This window comes from Molothrus ater, chromosome 29, assembly GCF_012460135.2.
Source record: "Molothrus ater isolate BHLD 08-10-18 breed brown headed cowbird chromosome 29, BPBGC_Mater_1.1, whole genome shotgun sequence".
NCBI lineage: Eukaryota > Metazoa > Chordata > Aves > Passeriformes > Icteridae > Molothrus > Molothrus ater.
Window position 1 is genome coordinate 97,145 of NC_050506.2, and position 16,950 is coordinate 114,094.

Below are 16,950 nucleotides of genomic sequence, written 5' to 3' on the forward strand. Positions count from 1 at the left end.
GATGGGAAATCCCTAAAAATACCCGGAAATTCTGGGAAATCCTTGGAAATCCCAGGATTCCCACAGGGGTCCCAGCTGTTTTTCCTTCATGTCCTCGCTTTGGGAATTTTTTCCTATGGAGCAGCCGCAGCCCAGGGCTGATCCTGGCCGGAATTCCAGGGCTGACCTCAGGGCTGATCCCGGACTCAATCCCAGCTCTGGAATTCCCAGGAATCAGCAGGAGGGGGCTGTCCCAGGGATGAGCCCGGAACCGATCCCGGCCTCGATGATGATGATGATGATGATGATGACGATGAGTCCGGCATTCCCGGCATTCCCAACATTCCCTCCCAGGCTCAGCAGGAGCTGGCCTGCAGGTTGGCCTCGCTCAGGAGGGAGGCGATGGCTGCGGATCCGAATTCCTCGTCCGAGCTCAGCCGCTCGTCTTGCAGCGCCGAGTCCACGGCGCGGCGCCTGCGGGTGAGGATTCCAGCCTTTTCCATGGAATTCCCAGCCTCTCCCATGGAATTCCCAGCCTTTTCCAAACCAGAATTCCCTTACCAGGCCTCCTTTTCCATGGATTTAGATACTTTCCCATGAATTTAGGACTATTTCCTTGGGATTCAGGGTTTTCCCATGGGCTTCAGACCTTTCCGTGGGTTTAGGGACCTTTCCCATGGATTCTGGAATTTTCCAGCTGGGAATTCCTTACCAGGCCTCCTTTTCCATGGATTTCAGGCGCCGCTGGAGCTGCTCGTTGAGCTCCTGCTGCTCCTCCAGCTCCCGCTGGGATTTTTTCCGGGCGTTTTCCAAGCGCTCGATTTCCTCCTCGGATTCGTCCACCTGGCGCTTCAGGGCCTTCACCCGCAGGCTCAGCTGGGAGTTCCCGGGATACAGGGTCAGATTTGGGATTTGGGAATTATGGGAGAATCCTGAGGTGCCCAGGCCTGGCCCTGGCCTTGAAATTTTAAGGATTTTAGAGCTTTTTTTAGGGATTTTAAAGGAATTTTTAAGGATTTGGGGGTGTTTTTTTTCCATCCCAAATCACTCCAGGAATTCCTTGGTTGGGATTTTAGGGATTTTCAGGATCCAAGCTCCATTTTTTCCATGGATTCCCCACCCCTGAGATGGTGGGAATGTCACTGGCCTCAGATTTTTATGGAATTTTTAAGGATCTTTGGGATCTTTACCAGCCCAAACCATTTCAGGGTTCCCTGTCATGGCTCAGATGGGATTTTCGGGATAAATCCTGGATCCTAGCCCAGGTTTTTCCATGGGATTCCAGGAATTCCAGCCCCACCTGGTCCCTTTGGTTGCTGCTGCTCTGCCGCTCCTCGTCCAGCTGCAGCGACAATTCCTTGATTTTCCGCTCCAGCTTCCGGTTGGACGAGAGCAGGACGCTCTTCTCCCTGTGGAAAAATGGGAATTCCATGGATTCCCCACCCTTTGGAGCGTCCTGGGAGTGGGATTTGACGAATCTTTACGGAATTTTAAGGAATTCCAGGGATGTTAAGGGATTTTTAAGGAATTTTTAAGCAATTCTCAGGAACTGGTAAGGAATTTTCAAGGATTTTTTGGGGAGATTTTTAAGGGATTTGGGGTTATGGAAAAATTTAGGAATTGGGATTTGAGATTTGGGAATTGGGATTTGGGATTATGGAAAAATTTGGGAATTGGGATTTGAGATTTGGGAATTGGGAAATGGGATTTGGGATTATGGAAAATGTGGGAATTGGGATTGGAAAAATTTGGGATTTGGGATCGGGCACCTCTCCTCGGCCTGGAGCTGCTCCCGGAGCTCTTCCAGCTGCGATTCCAGCTGGGAATTCCGGCTGCTCCCGGGTCGCTGCTGCCCCTCGGATGCGGCCAACCGGTTCTTCAGCTCCTTGTTCTGGGAAAAATTCCCAAAAATCCCCCTGATCCCGGGGCTCTTCCTGGTTTTGCCAAGTTTCCCAATGGGGAGGAATTCCAGGAATTCTTTGCAGGATTCCAGGAGTCGGAAAGGTGGGGAAAAGTGGGAATTCTGGGACTTGTCTGTGAGGAAAAGTGGGAATTCTGCACAGGAAAAGTGGGAATTTTGTTGGAATACTGCAGGAAAAACACCCTGGGAGAGGGCAGAGAACCCCAGAAGTTGGGACTGGGAATAAAAGGAAAAGCAGGAAAAGCTGGAGAAAACAGGAAAAAAACAGGAAAAAAAAAACCAGAAAAAGCAGGGAAAAAGCAGGAAAAAACTGGGAAAACTCTTTGGAATCATGACCCCATTCCCAAGGATCCTTTTCCCAGAATTCCTCATGGAATCTGGGTTCCCCCATGGCCATTCCCACTAGGATTCGAGGCTGGATCCAGGGATTTTTCCTGGGATTCTTCCAGGATTTTCCTGGGAATTTTCCCAGGATTTTCCAGGGATTTCTCGCACCTGGCGCTCCAGGGAGGATTTGTCACATTCCAGGTCCTGGCGGCTCGAACGTTCCTGGAGCAGCTCTGCCCGCAGCTGCTCGATCTGGGAATAAAACCAGAAAAATCCACAAATTTCCAGGATGTTCCATGTATTTTCCCATGGATTTCAGGAATGGGATCAGCAGATGCGCTGGGATTCTCCAGGAATTGTGGAAAAAGGATCCCTGGGATTATTCCCAGCTGGAAAAATGGGAAAAAATTGGAAAAAAATCCCATTTTATGCCCCATTTATGCCTTGGAATTTTTGCGGAAAAAGGAGGGAATAAAGTTTGGGAAAAGCCCAGAATCCATTGGGATTTAATCCCCAAATCCCCACCCAAACATCAAAAATTGGGAATTCCTTTGGGAATCTTTATCCCTTTTCCCAACCTCTTTAAATGCCATCCCCATTCCCGCACCAGCTAACAATTCCCAGCTGGAATTTTCAGATGGGTCCTTGAAGGCGGGGGCGGGGGTTGGAATTCGGGAGAATTCAATTTTTGCCAAGATGAGAATTCCCAAAATTCCCTGGGTTTTACCTGATCCCGGCTCCGGGTCACCCTCTCGCTCAGCAGCTCCACCGAGCTCCGCTCCTCATCCAGCTCCAATTCCAGACGTTTGGATTTTTCCTGATGGGAATTTGGGATGGAATTTCTAGGGAAATTTCTGGGAATTTTGGAAAAATTTTTGGAGGAATTTTTGGGGAAATTTCTGGGAATCTTCTGGGAATTCTTTAGGAATTTTCCATTATTTTTTAGGAGGAATTTTCTGGGAGTGATATTGGAATTTTTTTTCCATTTCTTGGATAGTTTTCTGGGATTTTTTTTTTTTTTCAGGAATCCCCACCTCCAGTGCCTTGGAATGCCGAGCTCGCTCTTCCTGGGATCGCTTCCGATTTTCCAGGTCCTGCTCCAGCTCCTGGAGCCTCTGCAGCAGGAGCTCCTTGTCCAGCAGGATCCGATCCCGCTCTTCCCGGTTTTCCTGGATTGTCTCCTTCAGCCGGGAAACCTGCCGGAAAAACCCCAAAATTCCTCAAACTCCCGGACGGATTTTCCCAAAAAATCCGCAGAATTCCTGGAAAACTCAGCTCCGATTCCCAACAAACCTCGTCCTGGAGCTTCCCGAGGTTCTGTTGGAATTTTTCTGCCTCAGCCTCGCGGTCTTGGGCGATTTTTTGGGAATCCGTGAGTTCCCGACGGGATTTTTCCTGGAATTCTTCCAGTTGGGATCGGAGCGAGGCCAGGGAGCTCTGGGATTCCGCCGTCATCTGCTCCAGCTGGAAAACAGAAATTTTGGGATTGGGAATTTTGTGGGATGGTGCCAAAACTGGGATCTGGGTGGAAATTTTGGGGGGTGGAAATCCCAGCATTCCATGAAAAAAGCTGAAAGTTCCGTGGAAAACCCCCAGAATTCAATGAAAAAAAAAACCAAACTCCCCCCAGATTCCCCAAATAAACCCCACCCCAAAATGCCACAAAAAAACCTCTGAAATTCAGTGAAAAACCCCCGAAATTCCATGAAAATCCCTGGAATCTTTTCGCACACCTCCTGACTGAGCCGATCCCACCAGAGCCGATCCCAAATCCCGCAGGGAAACCTCACAAGTCCAGGAAAGAACCCCTCCAAAAAAGCCCCAATAATTCACAAAACCCCCCAAAATCCCACGAAAGCCGCTGGAGTTCTGGGAATTCCCGCACCTCCTGGCTGAGCCGATCCCGCTGGTGCCGCTCCTCGCTCAGGGCCGATCCCAAATCCCGCAGCTCCCGCTGGGAGCGCTCCAGGCGCGACACCAGATCCCGCTCCCGCTCTGCACCGGATCCCAGCGACTCGGCCAGCGCCGCGCGCTCCGCCTGCCACAGACCCCGACGCGTTTTGGGGGATTTGGGGATGATTTGGGTTTTTGGGGGATTTTTGGGGGAGGTTTGGGTGGGGTTTTTTTGGTTTTGGGGGGATTTTTTGTGATTTTTTGGGATTTTTCTTTGGGTTTTTGGCAATTCCCAGCACCTCCAGTTCGGCCACTTTCTCCCGGAGCCTTTCCCAGTTTTCCCGCTGTTCCTGGGATTCCTCCAGCCGCGATTCCAGAACTTTCCGCGCCTCCACCGATGCCTCCAGCGCTGATTCCACGGAAATCTGGGCCTTGGGGCATCCAAGGGGGATTTTGGGGGATTCTTGAGGAATTTTTTTTTATTTTAAAGGCTTTTGGGGGGGATTTTGTAGGAATTCTTTTTAATTTTTTGGGACAACTTTGGCTGAGCCCACAATGAGCAAATCTGGGACTCCAAATTCCAAAAAAGTCCCAAAAATTTCCAAAAAATTTCCAATTTTTGGGATTTCCCCCCCTTACCTGAGCAGCCTCGTCCCGCTCCCCCCGGAGCTTTTCCAGATCCTTCCGGGCCTGCTCCAGCTCCTGAGAAAAATCCCAAATTTTAGAGAAAAAAAAATGGATTTTTGGGGAAAAAAATCCCAAATTTAACCCAAAAAAAGTCACAAATCTGGGGGGGGAAATCCTGAATTTTGGGATAAAACTTCCCGGATTTCTTGCACCTTCCGGAGCTTTTCCATCTCCTGGGGGTCGCTCCGGGCTCGATCCCGATCCTCCCGCGCCGCCTGGAATCGCTCCCGGAGCTCCCGGAGTTCCTCCTCCAACTCCTCTCGCTCCAGCCGCACCTGCAGCAGCCTGGAAAATCCCAACAATTCCCAACATTCCAACATTCCCTCCATCCCAAAATCCCCGACCCTGTTTTGTTGGGATTTGGAGTGGAAAATCATGAAAATCCTGGAAAATCTCGGAAAATCCCAGAAAATCCCAGATTTCAGATCACCCCAGGCTCTGGGACTCACTCCTGCTTGGAATTCCGGAGCTCTTCCTTGTTTTTCTGGAACATTTCCTGCCACTGCTCCGTCTCCTCCGCGCTCTCCTCCAGCTCCCGCCGCAGATTCCGGAGCTGCATTCCCAAATTTTCCCGTTCCTGCTCCAGGCTGGATTTCTCCTGCAAGGAATTGACAAGATTCCCCCAGGAAAAAAAAAATTCCCCGTGAATTCTGAGCCAAAATATCCATGGAATCCGCGCTGAGTCTGTGGAAATTCCAGAGGGATTTTCCCCAGTTTTTCCCATGTTCCACTGGGGATTTTTTTTTCCCCTTTTTTTCCCCCATTCTAGAGGTTTAGAATATGGGGAAAAGCCTGGGATTCCCAGCGCCATCCCAAATTCCAATCCCAAATTCGCACCCCAAATTCCCGTCCCGAATTCCCATCGTGAATTCCCACCCCGAATTCCCGTCCCACGTTCCCACCTCCGAGACCCGCTCCATCTCCGCCCGGATCGCCTCCATCTCCCCCCGGAGCCGCTCCAGGTCAGAATCGTGCGCGGCCACCTCGGCCTTCAGGGCCCCCTTGAGCGCCTGCAGCTCCCGCTCCTGGCGCCGCCGCGACCCCAAAACCTCCTGCAGCTGCTCCCGGCACTCCTGCAGCTCCTGGCAATGGGAAAACCGGGATTTGGGACATGGGGAAACCCCAAAACATCCTGGGAACGGGAAATTTGGGATTTGGGGTTTTTTTGGTGTTTCTTTTTTTTTGTGTGTGTGGTTCTTACTGGGAGTTTTCTCATTTTGAGGTTTTTAGAGCTTTTTTTTTGTGGGTTTTTTTTTTTTAATTTTCCCCATTTTTGAGGTTTTTAGAGGTACCTGGTAGAGGTCCTGTGTGTCGGGGTCATTTTTGGGGTCACTTTTGGGGTCGGTGGCCAGCAGCTGCCCCTCGAAGTGGCCCAGCCGTGCCTCCAGCGCCTCCTTGGCGGCTCTCAGCTCGCTCAGCCTGGGCAATGAAGGGTTAACGGGGCAAATCAGGAGTTAATGGGGGAAATTGAGGCTTATTGGGGTTTTCTGGGGGGAATAAATGGTTCCTGGGTTTTTTTGGGGTTCAGAGGGGATTTGGGGGGGTTAGGTGGAATTAGGGGAGGTTTGGGGGTGTTTGGGGGGGATTAAGGGAGGTCTAGAGGGTCTTGAAAGGGTCTTTGGGCCCCAAACCCCAAAAGGGACAAAGGGGGACCCACAGTGACCTCAAGCCCCAAAGTGCCACCCAAGACTGCCCCCGACCCTTTGGGGGACCTCAAACCCCAAAGGGACACCAGGGGTGACCCCAAACTCCAAAGGGCCACACCAAACCTGCCCCCAACCCTTTAGGGGATTCCAAATCCCTGGGGGTGACCCCAAAGGGACAATGGGGTGACCCCAAACCCATCCCCCCACCGGTGACCCCATTACTGGGCCTGGCTCCGCTGCAGCTCCTGGGATTTCCTGTCCAGGGTCTCCCGCAGGATTTGGGATTGCGGTGAGTCCGGAGCCACCGTGGAACTCTGGGACATATGGAAACATTTGGGACGTTGGGGACATCCCGTCCTAAAATCCCAAATCCATCCCAAATCCATCCCAAATCCCTCCCAAATCCCAAACCCCTCCCCCATCTCAAAGCCACTGCAAATCCTAAATCTTAAATCCTAAATCCCAAATCCCAAACCCCAAACCCATCCCAAATCCAGCTCAAACCCCAAATCCATCCCAAACCCCAAACCCATCCCAAATCCAGCCCAAACCCAAACCCATCCCCAATCTCAAAGCCATCTCAAATCCTAAATCCAAAACTCCAAATCCCAAACCCATCCCAAACTCCAAATCCCAAACCCCAAACCCCTGGAGTTTTCCCACTCACTGCCAGCTCCTGGAATTTTCCCAGCAGCCTCGAGGTTTTCCTTTTCAGGGAAATTTCGCTCTCGGAGCTCCTGGATTTGGGGTCGGATTTTGGGGGAAAAGAATTGGGAACGGGGTCATGGGAAAAGGGAAGGGCAGGAATTGCTGCTGGATTCCCCCAAATCCCAAATTTGGGGGAATTGCGGTCATGGAGTGGGAATTTTAGGGCACTTTCGGGGGATTTTGGTGAATTTTAGGGAGGTTTCGAGGGGATTTTGTGGCATTTGGGGGAAATTCGGGGGGATTTGGGGGCCTTTTGAGGCTATTTTTGGGATGTTTTGGGGGCTCACCCCTCCTTTAGGATGCTGTAGATGAGCTCGGTGGGGTTTTCGCCGCCCCCCAATTCCCGCTGGTCCCGCAGCAGGTCCGGGGTGGATTTCAGCTTCAGCAGGGAACAAAAACCCTCAATTCCAACAAAAAACCCCAAATCCCGCATTCCAGAGGGGGAAAAAGCCCCAAATTTTATAGGAAAAAAACCCATTATTTTATAGAGGAAAACCAGAATTTCATAAGAAAATAACCCATTATTTTATAGGGGAAAACCACAATTTCATAGGAAAATAACCCAAATTTAATGGGGAAAAAGCTCCCAATTTTCTAGGTAAAACTCCCTAGTTTCATCGGAAAACCCCACAAATTTAATGGGAAAACTCCTTAAATTTTATAGGGAAAAAAAAAATTCAGGAAAAACCCCAATTTTCATGTAAAGCCCCCATTTTTCAGGAAAAAAAATCCCCATTTTTTGAGGAATTCCCCCCCCAGATACCTGCATCTCCACGCTCTGCTCCTCCACGCCCCCAAACCCGCCGGGAATTTGGGGAATTTGGGGCGGGATCGCGGCAGATTCCCGGGAATTCCGCGCATCCAAACTCTGCGAGCGCTTCCTCGGAGCCGCCCCGGGGCCGCGGAACCTCCGCGCCGCTCGCCCGCGGGGCAAATTCCCGTCGAATTTGGTGATCAAGGAATCCACGGAGCGCAGCGGCTCCGTGTCCACATCCCCAGGAATTTTGGGAATTTCCGCATCCCTTTTTCCCGGTTTTTCCCCGCTCTTGGGAAAAGGCGCGCTGAGGTCCCCGTGCGATTGGGATCGGCGCAGCTCCTCCGAGGGTTTGGCGATTTTCAGGTGTTGATCCGAGGATTTTGGGGCACCCCGGGATCTTCCCGGGTCCTGATCTGAGAATTTTGGGATCCCCCGAGGCCGCCCCGAAGTTTCTTCATCCCAAGATTTGGGGATCCCCCTGGATCCGCCCGAAATTTCCTGATCCGAGGATTTGGGGACCTTCCTCAGTTCCTCATCCCAGGATTTGGGGACCCCCCGCGACCCCCCTGAACCTTCCTGCTCTGAAAATCTTGGGACGCCCTGAACTCCCCCCAACTCCTTCTCCAAAACTTTTGGGACCCCCCGAGATCCCCCTGAACCTTCCTGCTCCGAAAACCCGCGCCCCCCGCGCATCGCCCCATCCCAAATCTCCCCCTCGACGCCCCCCCCCTCCTCCTCCTCCTCCTCCTCGGAGCCGCTGTGGGGCCGGGTTTTGGGGGCGCTCGGGGGGGGCTCGGGGTGTCCCCCTCGGATCTGCACCCCGAAGCTGTCTCGGCCGCGCTGGCCGCTGTTGAGCACCACGAAGGGCTGCCCGGCGATGCCCTGGACGCGCACGGCCACGCCGTAGGAGCCGCCGCGGCCGCGGGAGGAGCGCGGGGGGCGCCGCGGCTCCCGCAGGTCGCTGATGAAGCGGATCTGGACGCCGTGGTCCAGCGGCTGCTCCGCCATGGAGCCGGGCCGAATTCGGGCTCCTTAGGGGGGGAAAAATGGGATTCCCTCGGTTTTCCCCGGTTTTTGGCATTTTTCCCCATTTCCCCCCGGTTTCCCCGTTTCCCTCCCCCCCCCCACCCGTTTTTTTGCGCTTTTCCCCCCAGTTTCCCCCTTTTCCCCCCATTTTTTGCGGTTTTTCCCCATTTCCCCCCCGTTTTGTGTGGTTCTTTCCCCGGTTTTCCTCTTTTTCACCCCCAGTTTTCCCGGGTTTTCCCTCATTTTATCACGGTTTTTTCCCCATTTTATCGCGGTTTCTCCCCTGCTTTTCCTCTTTTTTCCCGCTTTTTCCCCCCGGTTTTCCCAGTTTTCCACATTTTATTTCAGGTTTCCCTCTTTCCCCCCATTTTTTCCCAGTTTCCCGGTTTTTCCCATTTTTTATCCGCTTTCCCCCTTTTCTCCCCGTTTTTTCCTGTTTTTTCCCCGATTTCCCTATTTTTTCCCCGGCGTTCCCCATTTTCCCCCTTTTTTCACTTGTCTTCCCCTTTCCCTCCCCCCTTTTTTCCCGTTTCCCCTGATGTTCCCGGTGTTTTCCCAGTTTTTTCCCAGTTTTTCGGACGAGCGGTGACATTTTGGGAACAGCGCGAGGACGGAACCTCCCCCCGCCCTCGATCCCAGAAATCCTCTGGAAGCCCCGGGAAAAAAAATCGGGAATTTTGGGACGGAAAAGCCGCGAGCCCGCCCCGAATCGGCCCCAAATCCCGGGATTTTTTTTCCCGGGAGCAGCCGCGGCTGAGAAAAAAATCGGAAATTTCGGGTTGGAAAAGCCGCGATTCTACCCCAAATCCCGGGGTTTTTTTTTCGCGGGAATGACGCGAGGAGCTGCGGAATGAGAGGGGGAAGGGGATTTGGGGATGTTTGTTGGGATATTGGGGATTTTGGGATGCCAGGATGGGTCTGAAGTGTCAGGAGAATCCCAAAATCCCCAAAAAAATCCCAAAGGGATTGAGCTGAGCGTGGGATGGGAGTGGGGAAAAGGATCCCGGGCCAAATCCTGCTGCCCCTCCGGAATCCCCACAAATCCCTGAAATGGCCGGGGAAGGATCCTGGGAGCGGAATTCCCGAATCCCTAAATCCCCAAATTCCCGAATCCCTAAATTCCTGAATCCCCAAATCCCCAAATCCTGCCGTCCCTTTGGAATCACCACAAATCCCAGGAATCTCAAAATCCCTGGAATTTCAGGGGAAGGATCCCGGGAGTGGAACCCCCAAATTCCCAAATCCCCGGGATCCAGGAAATCTAGGAAATCCAGGAACCGACCTGAGCAGGAGCAGCGCCGGCGGAAAATCGGGAATTTTTCCAGGTGGCCAAAGGGCAGCGGGGGCGGGGCCGGGGCGGGGCCGGGAGCGATCCCGATGGGAATTCCGGGATCCAGGGAAGACCTTTGGAAAGGCCAGGAGGGGTCAGGATAACCGGGAAGGGCTGGGATCCATCACAAACCCTTGGATCCTTCCCAGATCCCAGGATCCATCCCAGATCCCGGGATCCATCCCAAATTCCCGAATCCATCCCCAACCCTTGGATCCAGCCCAGCTCCATCCTGGAGCAGGTGGAGAATCCATGGGGGGGAGGGGGTTGGGAATGTTCCCAGATGGCTCCGGAAAAACCGGGAATGGGGGAGGGTCGGAAAACTGGGAGAGGATTTGGATTTTCCAGAAATTCGGGAGAGGATCGGACATTCCCGAAATGAGGAAATCTGGGACAGGAATTGCTCCTTTGCTCTCCCAGGATTTCTGGGATTTCACTGGAAAACTGAAAGGGAAAAAAACAGGAAAAGGGAATTTTGGGCCTGAAAAAATGGGGAAAAAGCAGTAAAATGCAAATTTTGGGGCTGAGAAAAACCAGAATTTTGGGGATTTTCCTGGAAAACCAGAGGGAAAAAAAGCAGAAAAGGGAATTTAGGGCCTAAAAAAACCCCGCAAAATGGGAAATTTCCCTGGGAATGGGGTCGGGAAAAATCAGGAGGGGCCATCCCGGCCCCTTTGGAAGGGTGGAATTTTGGGAATTTTCTGGCTGGCCAGGATCCAGGGAAGCACAAAGAGCCTTTGTGGCTCCGACCCAGAAAAAGCCGTTTTGTAATTCCCAGAGTGGCCAGAAAATCTGGGGGAAAAAAATGAAACTGGAGTTCCTTTTCCAGGATTTTTTTCCCTTTTTTTTTGCCCCTCTTCCTGAAAGAGGAAAAGGGAATTTGGGATTTTGAGAATGGAGAATGGGAGGGAAAAATCCAGCTGCTCAAGGGTGGGAAAGGAAGGAAAAAAATCCCAAATTTTCCCAAAATATTCCCAAAATTGCTGGTTTGGGATCTTCCCAATACTTAGAATGGTCCCAGTGAGGTTTTCCCAAAATTCTGCCCCATTCCCGAGTCCCTGGGGCCCAAATCGAGTTCCAATTAATCCCAAAGAATTCCTGAATTATCCCGAATTATCTCAAATGATCCTAAATGATCATAAATTATCTCAAATTATCCCAAATTATTCCAAATTAATTATCCAAAATTATCCCAAACCATCTCAAATTAATTATCCCAAACCATTCCTTTTTTTTTTGCCTCCAGGGGGATTTTTTTTTTTATCTCTCCCAAAATTCCACCCTCGGCTCCTCCCCCGGGCGTTGTTTGGGGCCAAAGTCCGGGAATTTGGAGCCGCGCCCAAAAACCGGGAGCGGCTTTTCCGGATTTTCCAGTTTTTCCCGTTTTCCTGGGAACCCGAAACCGGGCAGGGGCGGAGATCGAAGGGGGAGAGGGAATTACAGCTGGGAAAATGGGAATTTTCATCCGGAAAAAGGGTCGGGAATGGGATCTTTCCCCTGGGAAAAGGCTTGGGAGAGGGATTTCCATTTGGGATCGGGACATTTGGGATCAGGAATGTTCAGGATTGGGATCATTCCCCAGGAGCTGCTCCCGGGGCTCCCTGCGGAGCTGAATTCCAGGAATTCCAGCCCAGCCTTGGGCAGAGTTCCCAGGTCAACCATCGACCCCAAATCCTGGGAATCATCGACTCCAAATCCTGGGAAATCCCATCCCAGCCGCGCCCGGGGCAATCCCGACCCCGCTCCCAGCGCGGGATCAGGTGTCGGTTTCCAGGGAAATCGAACCCTTGGAACCAGAGCCCGCGGGATAAAATTCCTGAGCACAGAAAAGCGGAAAAGCCTCAGGATAACCGGGAATAATTCCGTTCCTTTGGGATAACCGGGAATGATCGTGTTCCTCAGGATAACTGGGAATTGGGAATGATTCCATTCCTTTGGGGCAACCAGGAATGATCTCGTTCCTTTGGGATAACCGAGAATGATCCCATCCCCTCGGAATAACAGTGAATGATCCCGTTCCTCAGGATAACCAGGAATGATCCCATACCCTCAGGATAACCAGGAATGATCCCATTCCTCAGGATAACCAGGAATGATCCCATTCCCTGGGATAACCGTGAACGATCCCATTCCCTGGGATAACCGGGAATGATCCCATTCCTTTGGGATAACCGGGAACAATCCCATTACCTGGACACCAAAATCCCTGCGGGGTTTGGGGTCACTCTGGGCTTGCCCTGAGTTCCATCCCAGATTTCACCCCGAAATTCCCGCCCCGAGGAATTCGCTCCGAGTTCAATCCCACACATTCCCCCCCGGGAATTCCCTCCCTGGCCCCAAAAAGCCGCAGGGAAAAGGTGAAACCCCAAATCCTGCCCAGGGAAAGGGAATTCTGATGATCCCAAACCGGTCTGAGCAGTCTGGGAATGCCCGGAGCAATCCCAAAAACCGGGAACAAAAAGGAACAAAACCCCTGGATTTGGGATCCCTTGGATTGGGGATCCTCTGGATTTGGGGAGAGGCTCTAAAAATCCCCCTGGATTTTTCCCAAAATATTGAAGGGATAAAAGGCAGAAGTTGCACTGCCCTGAAAGGTCGGGAAGGGTTTTCTGAGGGGATCCCACAGGACAGAACCCCAAAAAGGGACACCGGGACCCCATAGAGGGACACTGGGACCCCATGGAGGGACACTGGGACCCTACAAAGGGACAGCAGGACCCCATAAAGGGACACTGGGACCTCAAAAAGGGACAATGGGACCCCAAAAAGGGAAAATGGGACCCCTTTCCATAGGGAAGGACCCCATTAAAGGACACCAGGACCCCTTCCTTGGGGACAGGACCCCATAAAGGGCCAGCGGGACCCTGTCCCACGTCCCCAGGCCCCTCTGCGTGTCACCCGAACCTTCTCCAGTGTCACCCGGACCCTGTCCCGTGCCACCAACGCCCTCTGCGCGTCCCCAGGTCTCCTCCCGGTGCCACCAGTGCCCTCTCCCGTGCCTCCACGAGCGTCTCCGGTGTCACCGGCGCCTCCTCCGGTGTCACCAGCGCCCTGCCCGGTGGGAAAGACCCTGTCCGGTGCCACCAGCGCCCTCTCCGGTGTCACCGGTGCCCTGTCCCGTGCCACCAGCCCCCCCTCTCGTGCCACCAGCGCCCTGCCGGGTGCCCCCAGTGCCCTGTCCGGTGTCACCAAGGCCCCCGCCCAGGGGGCAGGACCCCCTCCCGTGCCACCGGCCCCTGTCCGGTGTCCCCACACCCCTGTCCGGTGTCCCCAGCCCCTGTGCGATGTCCCGAGATCCCTCTGCGATGTTCCCACAGCCCTGTCCGGTGTCACCAGGCCGTGTCTGGTGTCCCCAGCCCCTGCCCGGTGTCCCCAGCCCGGGTCCGGCGTCCCCAGGCCCCGTTTCCCGGTGGTCCCTCCCCGCCCCCCCCCCGCCACTCACCGCCCGCTCCCGCCGCAGCCACCGCAACCTGTTACCTTCGCTCAGGCCCCGCCCCTCGCCACTGATTGGCCGGCGCAACCACAAACCCCGCCCAATGGGCACGGCCCCGCACGACAAACACCGCCCACCACCGCACCGGTGCTGCGTCACGTGGTGGTGCCGCCATCTTGAGGAGGGAACCGGCCGGTGTTTTCGCCGCGCTCAAGATGGCGGCGAAGCCACGCCCACTCTACGGCGGCGGGGAGAGGCCGCGTTTCCGCAGCGCAGGCGCAATCGCGGCGTGACTAAGATGGAGGTCGGGGCAGCGCCGCCGCCGTTTTGGGCCGGGGGCCCGGCCCCGGGACAAACGTACATCCCCCGGGCTCTGGGACACACCGACATCGCCCCCCGGGGCACCGGCACCGGGCCCGCCGGACTGCCCGCCGGCCGCACGCTGTGAGGGCAGCGGGGGCGCGGGAAGGGCTGAAGGGGATGGGGGGGGTACTGTGGGGGGTCCTGAGGGGGATGTGGGATGGGGGGGGGGTCCCGGGGGGGATGGGGGGAGGAATGGGGGGGGACTGGGGGGGGAGTCCGTGAGGGGGCAGGAAAATGGGGAGACTGAGGGGCTTTGGGGAGGGGGAGCGGAAGTGGGGGCATTTGGGGAGTGTCTCTGAGGGCTGAGGGGGCGAACTGGGAGCAGAACTGGGGGGTACTGGGGAGGGGGAAAGGGAAGGGGCAGAAAATCCAGGAATGCCGGGGAGACTCCAGGGGCGCAGAACGGACAAACTGGGACCCAAACTGGAGTGACTGAGACCAAGATTGGTGTAACTGGGACCCAGACTGGGGTAAATGGGACCAAGACTGGTGTGATTGGGACCCACGCTGGTGTGACCCCGATCTCGGTGTGCCAGGAGCCCGATGGTGACCGGGACGTCGGTGCTGGGGCTGAAGTTCTCCGGAGGGGTGATGCTGGCCGCGGACACGGTGGGATCCTTCGGATCCCTGGCACGGTTCCGGGGCATCTCCCGGCTCCTCAAGGTCAACGACTCCACCGTGCTCGGAGCCTCCGGGGACCTGGCAGATTTCCAGCACCTGCGGCAGCTCCTGGAGCAGATGGTGTAAGATTCCCAGGAATTCAGGGATTCCCCATCCCAAAATCCCAGATCGATTCCCGGCAATTCCCAGCCCAAAATGCCTTGGGAATTCCGAGATTCCCCATCCCACAATCCCCAGCTGATTCCCGGGAATTTGGGAATTTCCCATCTCCAAATCCCTGACTGATTCCTGCAAAGTCCTCACCCCAGAATTCCAGGGGAATATGGGAATTTCGCATCCGCAGTCTTTTCTGTGCGCCAATCCCCAGAATTCCTCTGCTCCAATCCCGGAATTCCTTGAGAACCAATCCCAGAATTCCTTGAACACAAATCCATTAATTCCTCTGAAGTCCTTGGGCACAAAATCCCCGAATTCTTTGGAATTCCTTGAGCACAAATCCCTGAATTTCCTGACATTCCATCCCCAGATTCAGCGGCATTTTTTGCTCTGCTGCAATTCCCGAATCCCTGCTCTCCAGTCCCCAAATCCCTGCTCTCCAATCCCTGCTCTCCAATTCCTGCTCTCCAATCCCCGAATCCCTGATCTCCAAGGCCGGAATTCCCTGGAATTACAGGATCGACGAGGAGCTGCTGGGGGACGGGCATAGCTACAGCCCGCGGGCGCTGCACTCGTGGCTGACGCGGGTCCTGTACAACCGCCGCTCCAAGATCAACCCGCTCTGGAACACCGTGCTCATCGCCGGCGTCTACGGCGGGGAGAGGTGAGGAGCCCGGCGCCGGCGGCTCCGGGGCTTTCTCCTTCTTCCCAGGGAAATTCCTGCTCCCTTTTCCTGCCGTGCTCCCCACTGCTTCACAGGGAAATTCCTGCTTTTTCCTGGGGTGCTTCCTGCTCTTTCCCCAAGGGAATTCCCGGTTCCCGGGGTGATTCGCGCTGTCCCGTTGTTCCGCAGTTTCCTGGGATATGTGGACATGCTGGGCGTGGCCTACGAGGCGCCGTCGCTGGCCACGGGATTCGGGGCTTACCTGGCCCAGGTGAGCCGGGGCTCGGGTCTTTACTTCATCATTAAATTATTAATTGATTCTTTTCTTTTTTAGCTCGTTAATTTTTAATCGATTTTTTTTATCTGATTTTAATTGTTTTTTTCCTTTATTCCCAACCCGTGTGCAGCCGCTGCTGCGGGCGGAGCTGGAGCGGGACCGGGACCGGGATCGGCTCCCGACGCGGGAGGAGGCGCGGGAGCTGCTGGAGCGCTGCCTGAAGGTGCTCTACTACCGGGATGCTCGCTCCTTCAACAGGGTTTGTATCCCAAATCCATCCCAAAATCCCGGGAATTCACCCCAAAACCCATCCCAAAATCTGTGGGATACATGGGATCCATCCATCCCAAACCCATCCCAGTCCTGGGAGCTGCTGGAGCTGCCTGAGGGTGCTCTACTGCAGGGATGCTCGCTCCTCTAATAGGGTTTGTATCCAAAATCCATCCCAAAATCCATCCCCAAATCCATGGGATCCACCCCAAACCCATCCTAATCCGAGGGTTTTTCCCATGGAATCCCAGGGCTGGGACGGAGGAATTCCGGGGTTTTTCCTGTGGAATTCTGGTGGGGATTGAGGAATTCCGGGGTTTTTCCTGTGGAATTCCGGGCGGGAATTAGGGGAATTCCAGGGTTTTTCCCGTGGGATTCCGGGCGGGAATTGAGGAATTCCAGGCTTTTCCCACAGTACGAGGTTGCCACGGTGACGGAGAAGGGCGTGGAGCTGGAGGGACCCCTGACCCTGGAGGCCAACTGGGACATCGCCCACGTGGTCAGGTAGGGATTTGGAATTCCGGGGGTTCTGGGGGCATCCAGGTGAGATCCAGGTGTTCCAGGGAGACAATTCCTGCTCCCTGAGGAACATCCAGGTGGTTTTTCTGCCCCTCTAACCCCCATTTTTCCCATTTTTTTTCTGTTTTTCCAGAGGTTTCGAGTGATCTCCAGGAGCTGCTCCGGCCTCATCAAATCCCCGTTTTTATCCCATCCCTTCCTTCCCTCTGGAATGGCAAATCTGGCGTTTTTTGGGAATAAAATTGATCATTTAAGACCAATCTGTGTGTTTGTTCTTTGGGAATCCTCAAAAAACCGTGGGAATTCTCCTGGGAAACGCAGATTTCAGGAAGTTCTGGAATTCTGGGTGGATGCTGTGGCCCCAGATCCCAAT

General features: G+C 54.2%; 2 protein-coding genes across 3 annotated transcripts; one reads left to right on the top strand and one right to left on the bottom strand.

Annotated features, from left to right (window-relative positions):
* Window positions 1–211: 211 nt before the first annotated feature.
* CGN (cingulin) lies at window positions 212–13,769 on the bottom strand. Of its 2 annotated transcripts, none has more exons than XM_036398071.2 (21): window positions 13,717–13,769; window positions 10,227–10,348; window positions 7,925–8,949; window positions 7,449–7,540; window positions 7,121–7,190; window positions 6,676–6,767; window positions 6,100–6,226; window positions 5,710–5,889; window positions 5,257–5,405; window positions 4,960–5,092; window positions 4,760–4,822; window positions 4,420–4,551; window positions 4,113–4,265; window positions 3,521–3,691; window positions 3,262–3,423; window positions 2,955–3,044; window positions 2,396–2,479; window positions 1,749–1,870; window positions 1,280–1,388; window positions 692–855; window positions 212–453 (listed from the first exon to the last, which is right to left on the bottom strand). In XM_036398071.2, exons 3-21 carry the CDS (start codon window positions 8,924–8,926, stop codon window positions 336–338), a joined length of 3,213 nt encoding a protein of 1,070 aa, XP_036253964.1. In that variant the 5' UTR covers window positions 8,927–8,949; window positions 10,227–10,348; window positions 13,717–13,769; the 3' UTR covers window positions 212–335. The 2 variants fall into 2 exon arrangements, with proteins under 2 accessions (XP_036253964.1, XP_036253965.1); XM_036398072.2 differs by lacking the exon at window positions 13,717–13,769 and adding an exon at window positions 13,179–13,197.
* Window positions 13,770–13,795: 26 nt separating this feature from the next.
* On the top strand, window positions 13,796–16,837 carry PSMB4 (proteasome 20S subunit beta 4). Its single transcript, XM_036398073.1, has 7 exons — window positions 13,796–14,151; window positions 14,607–14,813; window positions 15,365–15,511; window positions 15,701–15,782; window positions 15,919–16,047; window positions 16,474–16,562; window positions 16,711–16,837. The coding sequence occupies exons 1-7, from the start codon at window positions 13,811–13,813 to the stop codon at window positions 16,721–16,723; spliced, it is 1,008 nt and encodes a 335-aa protein (XP_036253966.1). The 5' UTR covers window positions 13,796–13,810; the 3' UTR covers window positions 16,724–16,837.
* The last annotated feature ends 113 nt before the right edge of the window (window positions 16,838–16,950 follow it).